Here is a 14,411-nt window from a genome sequence, read left to right as displayed (position 1 = left end):
TTGTGTCTTCTCTTTCCTGGGCTGCTTCTAATTAAACCATCAGTTACTTAAAAAAAAAAAAAAAAAAAAAGCCCTGTATGCATCTATGTGCCAAACACAGAGCAAGAGAAAACACAATCAACCTCAAGCCACAGCCAGCAAGACAGAATTTCCTGGTGACTCTGGAATCAGAGGCAAGAATGTGTGGGTCCCTTTGTCCAGGGAAAGTGGGCAGACCAGAAGGCACGAAAAGCTAGAAACCCAGTGCCCTTCTTCCTCCACGGGGTTCCTGGTGGGGGGGGGGCCACTGGGGACATTTATTACTAATTCTCCTTTAGAGCCTCAGGCTCCCCAAGGTGTTTTGCCTGGTTTGAGCTCCCAATAGGAGCAAAAGGGGCCTGTATCCTCCCCAGGGTACACCAGGGAGCTCCAAGTCATAGTCACTGGGCAGTGATGTCCAGGCATGGGGTATCCAGGCATAAGCAGGAACGAGGTGATCAGCTCAAGGTCAGCAGCAAGGTCAGTGCTCCACCCCATCCCCCAAGCTTTACAAGGAGGTGGGGTGGCCCAGAGTACGCCTCAGTCTGAGGATGTTTCCTGCCCTCTCCCACAGGCCTCTCACCTTTGTCATCCTTGTTACATCCTGCATCCAAAGGGTACCAGGCACCATCTCCACATCTACCTCACGGTGTCCTTGGGGCTTCTGGTCATCGCCGCTGCCCTTACCACCGGGATTCACAGCTAGCATCTCACACTGCTGCAGGTCCAACTGCAGCCTGGGCTTTCAGCCCTGGGTGTCTGCACACACAACACACACACATACGCCCTTGCCTGGATTTGCTCTCCCGTATCCTGGCAGGGTCTGCCTTGATCTGATTCTTCACATACATCATGTGTGCAATTCCATGTGTGCAATTACCCCCTTCCTTCTTTTCACTACCTATCCAACTCCCCTCATCACCTGAGGCCCACCCAAGCTCCCTCCCCTCTGAGGAAGGCTTCCTGCCATGTGCATACCCTCAGCCTCCTGCAGCCCCATCCCTTCCACCTCCCTCCCTTCTACCATCACTTCCCTGCACAGCACGTCTCGGCTGTCAACTACCACTGAAACTGGGCTGTTTGTCCTCCCGTCTTCTGCTTTTATGTCAGACCCTGAATGTCTTATCAAGATTCAAGAACCACAAGTGGAGCCATCCCATCCCTAAGGCTCCTAGTCAGCCAATCAGGTATTGAGCAAAGAGTCTCAGGGCTTCCCAGCTGGCTGTCCCCAGGTTTGCACATGCCTTGGACTGCACTTTCATCCTCACTGCCAACACATACTCCTGTGTGTGCCCGGGGAAGACAGTATGTATAACTTCACATACACCTTCCAGGAAATACTCTAAGGGAAGACTTTTAATGTGATCAAAGTTTTTGAAAGAAAAGAGAAGGTTGCTCCTCAACCTCTGCTTATTCTAAGTCTGACCACCTACTTCTCTGAGCCATTTGCCCCATTCATCAAAAGTAAGCACACAGAATCTGCTTGGCCTTGCTGCCCATGTAGCAACAGACACAAAATCCTCTGGAGGGTCAGTGTAGCCCACACACTCCAGGCCACCATGAGTGGTCCCAGTGGGCCATATTCATGGTCAGACCCCCTGGTTGGGAAACCCCCCTGACTTCTACCTGCATTTCAGGCAATTTCCCACCCTCTAGGACCCCTGGCAAAACCTGCCCACCCCTAGGGTATGTCTCTTATCTGGCTGCTTTCTCCAGAGGCCTTATTTCTCTGCAACCTGGACAGACCCTCTTCCTGGACAATCCTAAGACCTGCCCATCACTCACAAGGAGGCCCAAAGTCTTCTTCCACCTCCACTGCCCTTAGCTCCTATTGTCCCAGGGCTAGCTCTCAGTCATGATACACTAATTCATACTCAAAAGTTAACAACTAATAGAAACTTGCATAATTCCCCTTCTTGTGAAATAGAAACCAGTCTACCCACTGCGAAGTTTGGTTCTGGGTGTCCTTTCCCTCCTAAACACTGTGAATTCTAGGTCGTGTTCCAAAAATAGAGGCCAGAGCCCCATCCTGCCCACCTCAGAAGAGTGCTGAGGGGGGCAAAGGAAGGGAAAATGCCCAGGCAGCATGCATGACAGAACACTAACCCCCAGAAGAAGATAAAATAACGAGATTTCAGGCTAGGCCAGGGCACTGGGAGATAAGAAGTGACCTTAGGAGATGACTGGACTGAGGTGAACTGAGGCACTTACCAAGTTTCACGCTCTGTACGCGGCCTCCAATGCGGCTGGAAGCCTCAAGCACAGTGACATCCGTAAAGCCCTGCTCCAGAAGTGCTTTGGCAGCAGCCAGGCCAGCCAAGCCGGCGCCGATCACCACCACACGAGGCTGTCCCCTTCTCCGCAGGCCACGACTGAGAGGGTCATCCGCACTGTCACCACTGGATTCACAACTTTGCATACCGTCCACACTCGCCTCCTAGGAACCTGCAGGGGGCAGGGGGTCACAGCTCACCTGCTCTGCCTTCACTTCCCACCTGCCCCAAGAGATGCTCACAGGCTCTGCCTTCAAGGGGGGACCCTGAGCCCTCTCAATCCCTTCCGAGGACCTGGGCAAGAAGAGCCAACTCCTAAGGATGTGGGGAAGGAGGGAGGGAGCCACAGGGAAGGAAACAGGAAGGGAGGATGCACCATGGGCCCCCATCATCAAAAAGGAGAACTGACAGCCCACTCCAAACCCCTGAAATCCATCAATCCCATCTCAAACCTATTAGGCACCACCTCTTCCCCAAGGATGAGACAAGAGTCAGCAAGACAAGAGTCTTGGTCTTGTATCACCAAGGTCAAAATCAGGAGAAACTGATCCTGGTGCTGCTAACCTTGGACCAACACAGCCTCGCACAGCCCAGCACAGCCCAGTACCACTGCTGTGGTCCAGCTCACACTGACCTCAGGATGCTCTCATGGACCCCAGGATGCTTGTACAGACCTCAGTGTGCTGGAGCCAACCCCAGGATACTTGCACACACTGCACTAGACCCTCTGCTCTCCCTCCCTTCCCTGGCCCTTGCCTCACTCTCCCTTGCCCTGTCTTCTCTTCTCCTCTTGCTTTCAGCTAGTCTTTCACAGCCTCAATGAGGTGGCAATTTGGTAGGCAGGACACAGTCCCACCCTCCCCCCAGAAAGTGCCACGAGGCTGGTATCGAATGAACCTCTGCTATTCCGGGTAGGTCTCCAGTTTTTTTTCCCAGGCCACCCAGCCCCTCAGTCACCACAAAGCAGCAAAGAGCCCAGGAAACAGTGGACCGTGAGGACCCGTGGCACCAGAGGCCAGACATCAAATTGACAGTTACGCTAAGCCAGCTTGCTCAGAGACGCCAGCCTAGGGAGCTGACAGGAGGCCAAGGGGGTCCCTGAATCTGGCCCCAGGGCTGGGAGAGGCTACCCTTCTATTCCTGGAGTGACTACAAGGGTTTGAAGGTATCTGTGGGCCATCCCAAGGGGCCGCTCATATCTGATCCTGTCCCCATTCCTTTCCTGACCCAAGCTGCCTAAGGTTTCAGTGGCAGAAGTTGCATACTGTCCAGTTAGTTATCCATACTATCCATAGTATCCAGGACCTAACAACAGGGGAGTGAATGTGAGTGGAAAGTAGCTGCTGGGCAGTGGACAGGGGGCATATAAAAAGCTGTCACCCATACCTAATAAAGCTAAGTAAAACCCTTCCTATGACACAGCAATCCCACTCCTAAGAATACACCCAAGAGAAACAGGGTATACTCCACCAAATAGACATAGAATGCTCATAGCAGCTTTATTCATGATAACCAAAAACAAATACCCCAAAGGTCCATCAACAGAAGAATAGATAAATATATTGTGCTATTTGTAGCATATTCATACAAGGGAATATTCTTCAGCAATAAACAGAACTAAACTACTCTCAGCAACATTACATTGAACAAAAGAAGCCAGAGACAAAAGAGCACCATATGGTATGACTCCATTTATGTGAAATTCATGAAGAGGTAAAATGAATCTGTGATGACAGAAGAGAGATTGGGAGGAGGGGAATGAGTGAAATGGGTCAGAAGGGAACTTTCTGGGGTGGAAGGAATATGTATCTTTATATGAATGGTGGTTAACAATGTACATAGTTGTATACTTAGGATTTGTGCCACTCACTATATATACGTATGCATATACATCTCAATAACTATTCAGATATTCATTCCTGGTTCACTATAAAAAATAAAATAAAAACTGTGCGCTAACTTCCTCCTTCACACGCCTCAAGATCTGACCACTTAGGTTTCCACCCCACCTCTAACATCTTTTTATCACAGATTTTAAAATCGGTCTTTTTCTAAATATTCTCAGTCTGAGAAGCTGCTCCTTGCACCTCCCCCGCCCACTTCACCTGACGATGCCACACCTGGGCACGGACAGGAATGTCACCCCAAACTCCCTCCAAACCACACCCCACCCCCCACCCCCAGGCGGCCGACTCGGTGCGGGACTGGTTCCCTAGAGGGCCGGAAGGTGGCGCCCGAGGCCCAGAGAACCTCAGAGGCCGGGGCTCCCCACACAGCCTGGATCCCTGCCTTCTTCTAGGACAGCCTGTGTCCCGACTTTCCCATTCCTCCCTCCTATGTCCTTCTGTCCTTCTGCGGTCCACCCCACCCCCCCACCCCCGTCCCAGTGATGTTCTGTTCGGCCTCCTGGGAGCATGGAGGTCAGAGCTGGCGCAAGCCCTTTCCTCCCCTCCCCCTTACCGTTCCTCCTCTCCCCCTCTGCCACCTTCCCCTCCCTCCCCCAGGTTCTGGCGGAGGACTAGAGGACTAAAATTAGAGGTGAGGGTGTGGCTGCCTGCACCAGAGGCCAGCAGGGAGGAAGAGTCCGCCCCGCGGTGCAGGCAAGGAGCGTGCTCTGCGTCAGGTTTGTAAACACACAGGGAGCTCAGAGCTGCTGCTAACGGCCTCCACAGCTGGGCACCCTGCTATGCTAAGCCAGAGTCCAGACTGCCCACCTCGCCCCCACGCCCCAGTTCCCCAGGACTAGGGGGCTCTGCCTGTGCGCTGCTCTCTGGGCCTCCAGCCCCACCCCCAGCCTGAGGCCGCCCTCCCCAAAACAACCACTTTTACACAGTAAAGGGGTGGGATCGCTACAGTGGTTTTCAGACCTTACTGGTGGAACCCCTTCTCGAAAAGCGCCTGTGGAGACCAGGGTGTAACTGGGTTGAAACTGGAGTTCCCGCTACCCTCTGAGGTCCCTAAGGTCTCATGGCAGAACCTCCCAGGCTCCCTGGAGCACCACCTATGAAAACCCGGGGATTAGGATAAACTGCAGCCTTGGGTAGAGGTAAGGAATGCTTGGGGCAGTGGTGCATTCCCAGGGGGCTACCTGAACTTCCTGGCTTCCCAGCCTCCCTTTCCTTCTCTCTGAAGTGGCCCAGCTTGTCCTAACTGCATTATTGTGACAGTTAAATAAGGCCCTATATGGATGTCAAGAGATTGTCAGCATTTTTAAGAGCCTTGTGTGGGAAAATCATTTGTAAAGTTCTGTAGCTAAATTATGAATAGACTGCCTTTGGTACAGGCTTCAGGAATGGATTGTGGGAAATGCAGGCAGGCAGTCTGCCTTTAAGATGAACACAGAAAGGACCCCAAGTTCCCAACATATTAGAGACCTTCAACTCAAAAAGACATCACACATATGGTGCCATGGTGGGAGCAAGTAAACAGGGACCATATAGGTCACCTATTCCCCTGGCCCTCACTGCTAACCCCATAGTTCTGTCTCTCCACAGGCTTTGTCCCAGATGAGCCTGTCAACCCCTGGGGCCCCCGCAAGAAGCCAGAGAAGCCACATGCACAGTCCACAGATGGCAAAAATGAGTCGTCTGCCTCATGGTCCCCCGTAATGGCCCATGGAGCCAATGTACCCTGGGGTCCAAACTGAATGGAAAGAGAAAACTGTATGTAGCAACACCTACTGTGTGCTGGGCCCTCAGCTAAATGCTGAACTGGACTTTTGGGCCCTCTTATCTCAGGATGGGGGGGGAGCACATTTGTTTTCTGTTGGTTTGTGTCATCTCTTCCTTTGGAATTTTTTTAATCTTATGAGAAAATGCCTAAGAAGAATCACTTAATGCTCCTTGGTGCCTCCCTGTCCTTCTCTTGCCTTCAGTAAATTAAATAAATAAATAAATAAATAACATCCCCCTCCTTGATCTGTATGCACAGGAGAAACAGAACACCCTGTACTTTTTTGAGCAGATAAAGGAGAGAAGAAAAAAGTGTTGGCTCAGACAGGCAGGGAGGGGGAGTAGGGAGGAGGCAGGCACAGGGCAACAGACATTTGCCTACTTGCTCCTGTTTCCAAGGCAAAATAGGGGTGGGAGGCTGGGGCTGCCATGTCCCCAGGCAGGCCATACCTAGTAGCTTCAAGAAATCAGGTCCACCCCCATTCAACATGCCCAAATGCCCCACTGCCTCCCACCCTTACCCCACCTCGCTCCATCCCCACCCCCACCCCCACTTCTCTGGCCTGCAGGCCACCACCTCCCCCTGCAGGCCAGAGCCAACACTGCCCTGACTGAACCTGCCCAAGAAGCCAAATTGGAAAGAAGGCAGCAGGGAAAGAAGAGGGAAGAAAGGCCCTGTCCCATGGCAGGGTCACCAAAGAAGGATGGATGAAGACTAGGAGGCCCTGGGAGTGAATCACAAGGAGGGTCAGTGGCCCAGGTTGGTGCAGGACACCCCTTCCTCCTCAGTGTTGGAGTCCACTTCAGCTCATCAGGCAATCAGCAGGTCACTTCCCTCCTTAACAGTGACCACTACAACAAAAACAATGCCACAAGGGGCCCAGCCTCCCAGGTGCCCCACACCCTTCCAGAGTTGTCCCTCAGAAGAAACAAAAGAAGTCTGCCCATCCTTGGCTCCCTTCTGAACACAGCCTACTCCCAAATATGTCTGTCTCCCTGTCCTTTCCTCAAGGTCACTCCCGGATGAATGACCATTTCCCAGAGAAGAGTATGGCCAAGGCATTTAGCCCACCTGGACCTTAGGGTCCAGACTCCAACAGCTGAAGCACTCCAAAATGGGCCCACCCCAGGACTTCCCTAGCGGTCCAGTGGTTAAGACTCTGTGCTTCCAATGCAAGGGGCATGAGTTGGATCCCTGGTCAGCGAACTAATAAAATCCCACATGCCGCATGGTGCGACCAAAAGAAGTTAATTAATTAAAAAAAAAATGGGCCCACCCTTTCCAATGAGCAGGCTTCTCTCCTCTAAGCCACACATTTGCTCATGTGAGCTCTGTCCAGGGCTCTGGGGGCCACCTGCACCTTCCCCATCAGGGACTTACAAGTGTCACCTCCCAACAGATACTCTTAGTGCCCTAGGGCAGCAACCCAACCTCAGTTTCCCTGAAGGAATCCCTCTCTGCCTCAGGCTTCTAACAGGAGGAAGGGAGGGGGAGGGAAGCTGGGGTACTGGTCCTGAGGAATCTCTCTGGACTGCCTGGCAGTTTGGGGGTGGGGTGGAGGGGAGGGGGGGGTGTGGATTTGGATTCTCGAGGACCCCCCAGACAATGCAATTATTCTTCAAATGTAAAAAACGCCCAGAAATCCCAGACCAGCTGCTTTGCACAGCGGCCCAGACAAAGGGGCTCTGTGTCTGCCCATGAGGCTCCTCCCACCCCTAAAACCCAAGGAGAGACTGAGCCTGAACTCCTCCCAGCCAGACCCTCCCAGTCCTCCTCACCCAGGCCAGCCAGCCAGGAAGTGAAAGAAGTAGGATTTCTGGGCCAGGCCTGGCCAGCCACGGAAGGTAGGTTGGGGTGTATAAACGTGGGGGCAGGGCAGGAGCAGCCTGTCAGCCCAGAAGACACAGGGGGAAGGGAGAGAACATTGGCCTAGGAGCCCAGAGACCTGGATTCGGGCCCCAGCTCAGTCTCTCTTGGCAGGTGACCCCAGACCAGTATCTTCCCTTCTCTGGGCCCCACCTGGCCAATACCTCTGAACTCACCCCAAGGACACAGCATCTGTACCCCGCCTCCTGGACATAGTTATCTAAGCCCCATCTGATGCTTAACTGCCTGCCTCCTTCAGTCTTTAAACTTTCCCATCTGTAAAATGGGGGTACAGCTACCTGGTGGGACTGCTGGGAGAATTAAATGATAGCACAGGTAAAATGTGTGGCCACCTGCCAGGGCCACCTCAGAGTGGGAGGGAGAGGGAGGATAATCCCCAAAGAGACTAGTACGGAGGAGGGAGCCACCTCTCCTAGGACCCAGAGCTCCATTTCATGTGTAAAAGAACCCAAGTCTTCACCTGAGCTTAGACTCCAGCCTCAACCTTGGCCCCAACCCTAATATCAGAGTGGACCTTGATATTGACATCAATCATACTATCCCACAACCTGTGTTTGACTGACCCCCAACCCTGACTCAGCCTGACCATCCCACCAGTCTTGGCCAGGGAAGTGGTGGGGAGTAAGCATCAGATACAGTGGCCGTTAGCCAACCCTAAGCTCAATCAGTAAAAGAGACAAGGCACGGGGCCTCATTCTGCAGAGCCCTCCAGCCAGCAGTGTCCTCTGGCCCTCACAGGCCGACATGAGGAAGGGGCTCTAGGGGCCCCATCTTCCTTCTTGGCACTTAGACTTTTCTCCAAGCACAATGTCTTTATTACCAACACCTCTTCCCTGCAACCAGATGTGTAAAGTCCCTAAAAACACAATCTTAAAAGGCTTTGTAAGCCTTTTTCAGAAGAGAAGTGGGGAGCCTGTATTGCATGGAAAAAGACAGCCCTAAACTCAGTGTTTGAGGGAGGGGAGGTCAGAGCCAAAGGCATGGCCCACAAAAGCACTGGTGGGCAGGAGGGGAAGGTATTTCTGGAGACGTGAGTGCTCTGGCTGGCTTCTGTTCCCCTTGATGCTCTGCAAGGTGGGACAGACCTGAGTGAATTGTTTCAGGACCCCAGCTTATAGCTGCCTGCAGAGACAGAAACTGGAGACTACCTGAGTGGGGGTGGAGGAGGGGAAGAAAGCATGGACAGAAGTCAGAGAAAGTGTTGGGTCTTTCTGATGGGCATAAAGCTCAGCTGGCAGTGGAGAGAGAAACAGAGGTGGAGATGGACCAGGGCAGAGTCCAGGACTGCATTCCTGCCCCTATACTCACACCCAAAGAGCTTTATCCCAAACTCCATCTTAGAGATTCCATCCACCTTCAGCAAAAATGAATGGGTCATGCTCTGACAATAGATCAGATCAGGTACTAGTCATCTAAACATCTCCTATGAACCTCTCAAAATCTGGGCCAGCCCTACCAGCTCAGCTTCCATCTCTGATCCATGCATGCCCTGGTTTCCCATCTTTGTGTGTGTCTGCACACAGAGGTCCTAACTGGCCAGGTCACCTCTCTGCAAGCAAGGCCCACATTCTTCCCCTCAGATCCCAGATCTTCCAGAGGCAGGCACAGCCCACGCTCCCTCAGCCCAGAGAGAGGTCAGGGGTCTGACATGATGGCTGCCACTCCTGGAGAAGATGAAATTGCCCAGACAGCAGCTTTTGTCCCTAACCAGCATTCCCTTGGGTGAGTCCATTAGCACCTGAGCTTCAGTTACCCCATCTGTAGAATGGGAACAGTCACCCCTACCTTGAATGAGGCCAGCCCTGACCCCAGACCCTATTGGCCAGTTTCCTTTTCCTCAGCAAAGTCCTAAAGGCACAGGTTTCACTGTGGCTCCCTTTAGCAATCCTTAGGATGAGACCTCATGGCCTGGATTCCCTCTCTCTGAGCAGGATGTGACACCCAAACTCTAAACCCACCCCCCCTAGGAAGTCATCAACCACAGAAATGTAAGAGACCACAGAACTGGTTACTATGCCAGTGACTACGTTGGTGTGAGACTGCCCTTGGTGACATCAAATCAGGCCATGAGCAGGGGAGGGCTGATGGGAGATGGTACTCACAGTCACTCACTACCCTGGGAAAGGCTGAATCTGGAGAGAGAACACCAGCCTCAAGACCATACCAGCCCTTTTCTGAGGCACCCAAGTCACCATGGCCCCTGGGGAACCCCAGGAAGACACCTTTCTTCCTCTCTCTCTCTCCCTTTCCCTCTCTCCCCACCTCCCTTTGTCTTTCTCTCCCTCTCTCTCTCTCTCTCTCTCACACACACACACACACACACACACACACACACACTTTCCTTATGTTTCCCTTGATGACTCAGCTTGCTAAATAGCCTACTCCTTTGGGAATACCTTATTGCACCATGGTTTTCATACAGGCCCTTGTTTTTGAATACCAGTGGTTTGAGGCTCCACAACTTTTTAGATGAGTGACCTGAGCCTCAGTTTCTTCATCATTAGAATGGGGATGAAGAGTCCCTGCCTCACAGGGTTGAGTGTGACAATGCAGAATGCTTAGCCCAGAGCCAGGCACGTAGCAGCAATGGTTTTTATATTAGTTTTCCTACAGGCCTAAGTCTGCACACTAGTGGGGTCACCACAGGGATGGCTGGGCCAGGACATCAGACATGGGTAGGGATGGGAAATCCAGCCAGTAGAGAGGTCACAGACCCTCCTGCATGATGACTCCAAAGCAAGACCTCCAGGCCTCAGAACTGCACCACCCCACAGTGGCACTGCTATGGTCTGATGACAGGGAGGAATAGACAAGTAAGAGAGAAGGGCCACACCACTTACTGAGGGCACTTGCTCCTCCCAGGCAAGGTCTGTGAGGCTGAAACTGCAAAAACAGGACAATCTGTATGGTCACCAGCCTCCAAGATGGCCCTCAATGATCCTCCCCTCATGGTACTCATGCCCTACAGTCCCCTCCCAAGCTGATCTGTGTAGCCAATAGGATATTGTAGAAATATGGAGTGTGACTTTCAAAACTAGGGCGTAATACACACTGTGGCTTCCACCTTGCTCTCTTAGACTGCTTACAAGAGGGGAAGCTAATCACCATGTTGTGAGGAAACCCACATAAGCCCACTGAGAGGCAAGGAACTGAGTCCTACCATCAGCCAAACCATCCTGCTAAGCATGTGACTGAACCACCCTGGAAGCAAATCCACCAGCCCCAGTGAAGCCTTCTGATGACTGCACTCCCAGCCAACACCTTGACTGCAACCTCCTAAGAGATCTCAAACCAGAAACAACTAAACTGCTTCCAAATTCCTGACCCACAGAAACTATGAGGATAATAACTGTTTATTGCCATTTTAAACTACTAAGTTTTGGGGTAGTTTGTTACACAGCACCAGGTAACTAACAGTCAGCAGTTCTCTCTCCTTGGAGACCCCTCAGAGTAGAGACCCCAAGGTAAACTCCCCATCCTACTCAGGGTCCCAGCTCCCTCTTTTCTAAAACTCAGGGCTGGGGTTGAGTGAGCAGAGAGCCTGGCCCAGGCCCTACAGCATACAAGGCCCAGGAGACAGGAATGCCTTCCCAGCCTGTGCATTAGACTCACCTGGAGATTTTTACAAAAGACCAATACCAAGCCCGGAGACTGGGTCATCTAAATCAGACTCTTCCGGGTGGAGTTCAAGCATGGAAATTTTTTAAGGACTCTACATGATGCTAACATATAGCCAAGGTTAAGAATCACCTCTCTACAGCAGATTCCAAATGCAGATTCCAGGCCAGCCCAGAACATCTGGGATCTGCCTGTACAGGAGTAGAGGAGGCAGAGAGACCAGAAAGGCCAGGCAGTACCCAAGGTCCACTCCCCACCTTCCAGCTTAGGCTGAGGGTCTCCCTCTGTCCTCCCTCCCCAGCTGCTGCCCAACTCCCAAAGCACTCTGCATTGAACACCTGTAATGCACCTCTGCTCACAGGGACTGCTCCCTCAGAGAGGACCCAGGGTGCAGGGATGGAGTCTAACTCTGAGGGAAGACTGTTTTCTCATCTGCAAAATGGGTATTGCCATCACACCTGGTCTGCTCTCTAATGGGTATTAGGCTACCACTCAGAAGTTTTCAGAGAGATTTATGCTTTATCTCCCTCAAGGCAGCTTCCCGCTCCTTCATAGCAGCATTATTCACAATAGCCAAAAGGTAGAATCCACTCAAGTGTCCATCGATGGATGGATAAACAAAATGTGGTACATGCATATAATGGAATATTATTCAGCTTTGAAAAGGAAATTCTGACACATGCTACAACATGGATGAACCTTGAAGACATGATGCTAAGTGAAATAAACCAGTCACAAAAGGACAAATACTGTATGATTCCACTTACATGAGGTACCTAGAATAGTCAAATTCACAGAGACAGAAGTAGTCAAATTCACAGAGACAGAAAGTCGAATGGTGGTTGTCAGGGGCAGGGGAGGGAGGAAATGGGGAGTTACTGTTTAAAGGATACAGAATTTCAGTTTTGGAAGATGAAAAATACTTCTGAAGATGGATGGTGGTGATGGTAGCACAACAATGTGAATATATTTAATACCACTGAGCTCTATACTTAAAAATGGTTAAAATGATAAATTTTATGTTATGTATATTTTACCACAATAAAAACAACAAGAACAACAACAACAAAAAAAAGTTGAGTGAGTGCTACTCTACCAGGCACTCGAGATACTGAAACAGCCAGATGCCTCCCCTTGGAGGATCAGGGGTGACAGGTGCCACAAAGCAAAGCAGGTAAGGGGAGAGGCAGCTGCTCTGGGTAGGGAGGTCAGGGAAGCCTCTCTGACAAGGGGACACCAGAACAGAGGAAGTGACAGGCAGGAGAGGACCAGAGGGCAAAAGTGCTGTGGTGACCTCTTAGGGACTTGCTGAATGACAAAATATGTGGGTAAGAGCAAGGATGGGGTCAGGATGACTTGGGTGACCAGTCATGACACCAGGACCAACCCTTACAAGTTCTGTGTCAAGTGGTCATCTCCTTTCCCCTTGACAACAAGCTTGTGAGGTAGGAAAGACAAAAAATTGGTGCAAGACCCACAGGTGGGAGGAGGGCCCCAGTGGTCTGACTCCAGAGCCCAGTTCTCTCCTTAGGGCTATCACAAGAGTTGGGAAAGCTTCTCCAGGCCGTCTCCCATCGAAGGGCTGAGCCTGCCTCCAAACACACAGCCCAGGGCCCCTCTCCCAGCCCCACTGCATAAGGCATCACATGCAGGCATGGCCCTGACCAGCCCCTGACCTGGGTTAGTGTCCCCACACGGAGATCCACCCATTCAGCAGATGGGGCATTTGAAGCCTGGGAGGTGTGAGCTGGCAGATGAAGAGGTAGCCTCCCGGCGGGCTTCTCCCCTCTCCCTGCCAGGAGCCACAGGCCTCACAGTTCTGGAGGGAAGGAGGACAGCACAGTCAGCACTTTCCCCTCACTCTTTCAAAACCACTGACAAGAACTGAGGCTTGTGAGATAGCTCAGCCAGTGCAGTTTCCCCTTGCTGGCCCCTCGTGACTCTGCACAAAGCCCGTCTGTGCTTCGGCTCCAGCCCCTGGGGGAGGGGGGTCAGGGAGGGGGGTCTCCTGCAGGCCAATCCTCTCTCCTGAGCCACGGGTGGGTCCCCACTCTGCCCAGCCGAGGACTCGTGCTCCTGGCCCACAGGGCAGACCGCAGCCCTGACAGCAAGGCTGGGCTGTCCAAGGCTTTTGCTGGGTTCAGGCAGTACTTGTGGGAAGAGGGTCCCCTCCATTATAAACTCTCTTCCTGCAAAACTCCCTCTTCTATGCTCATCCCCCACCCCCAACCCCCATTCAGCATGGTTTATCACAGAGCAAAGGTGGCATGCATGATCACAACATGGAAAAAAGAAAACATCCCCCAAAAATCCAGCCAACAGATAAACCCCATAGCAAATCTCTATTTATTAAGCCCTTCATGTGCCAGGTCCCATGCTGGGCACTTTCCATTCATGGCATCATTTAATCCTCCCAAACACCCTGGTGCCCATTTTATAGATGAGGAAACATCAGAAAGGTTCACAGGTGTGATGGAGGTCACCCAGACAGAGTGAGGGGTAAAGCAGGGCTTGACAATGCTCAGCTCATCTCTCTCTACCCAGCACTTGCCCACCTCTCAGGCCCTCACTCAGCCTCCCGGAGCAGCAGGCCTAAGGACAGCCCTCAGCCTGGCACTCTGTCTTACCCGTCCCCACACACTGACACTGCACACATTGTGCTAGGCACCCGGGGCTAGCAGGAGGTATCCCCAAGCCTGGCAGCTTACCCCAGCTACACTGCCAAAACTGGGGCTGCCGCCGGGAGATCACCTGCCTCCTGGCCAGGGCGTTAGTCAGGTGGGCTGCAGGCCAGCCACCCTAGTCTCCCTGCCCCACAGGGACTGGCTTAAGGCTTGCCAGACCACAGCCCTTTGCCCTTGATTTTATCCTCCATAAAGAGTGACAAGGATAGTGGTCTAATGGCTTCTGGCAGCACAAAAGAAAATTCTAAGAGCAACTAAA

At 52.1% G+C, this 14,411-nt stretch overlaps 1 protein-coding gene across 7 annotated transcripts in view; it reads right to left on the bottom strand.

The window, feature by feature from the left end:
- The window catches only part of SMOX (spermine oxidase), a 126,955-nt gene that overhangs the window by 102,178 nt on the left and 10,366 nt on the right, over positions 1 to 14,411 (bottom strand). For all 7 annotated transcript variants that reach the window (XR_014255155.1, XR_014255156.1, XM_082431898.1 and 4 more), the window contains exon 2: positions 2,230 to 2,463. Coding sequence is in view for 5 of the 7 variants with exons in the window: in XM_082431898.1 (XP_082288024.1) it covers positions 2,230 to 2,437 (208 nt within the window). In the remaining 2 variants the exon portion in view is untranslated. The remainder of the gene's footprint in view (positions 1 to 2,229; positions 2,464 to 14,411) is intronic.

This window comes from Balaenoptera physalus (genome assembly GCF_965194825.1).
Source record: "Balaenoptera physalus genome assembly, chromosome: 16".
NCBI lineage: Eukaryota > Metazoa > Chordata > Mammalia > Artiodactyla > Balaenopteridae > Balaenoptera > Balaenoptera physalus.
This window is presented reverse-complemented; position numbering and strand designations above follow the sequence as displayed.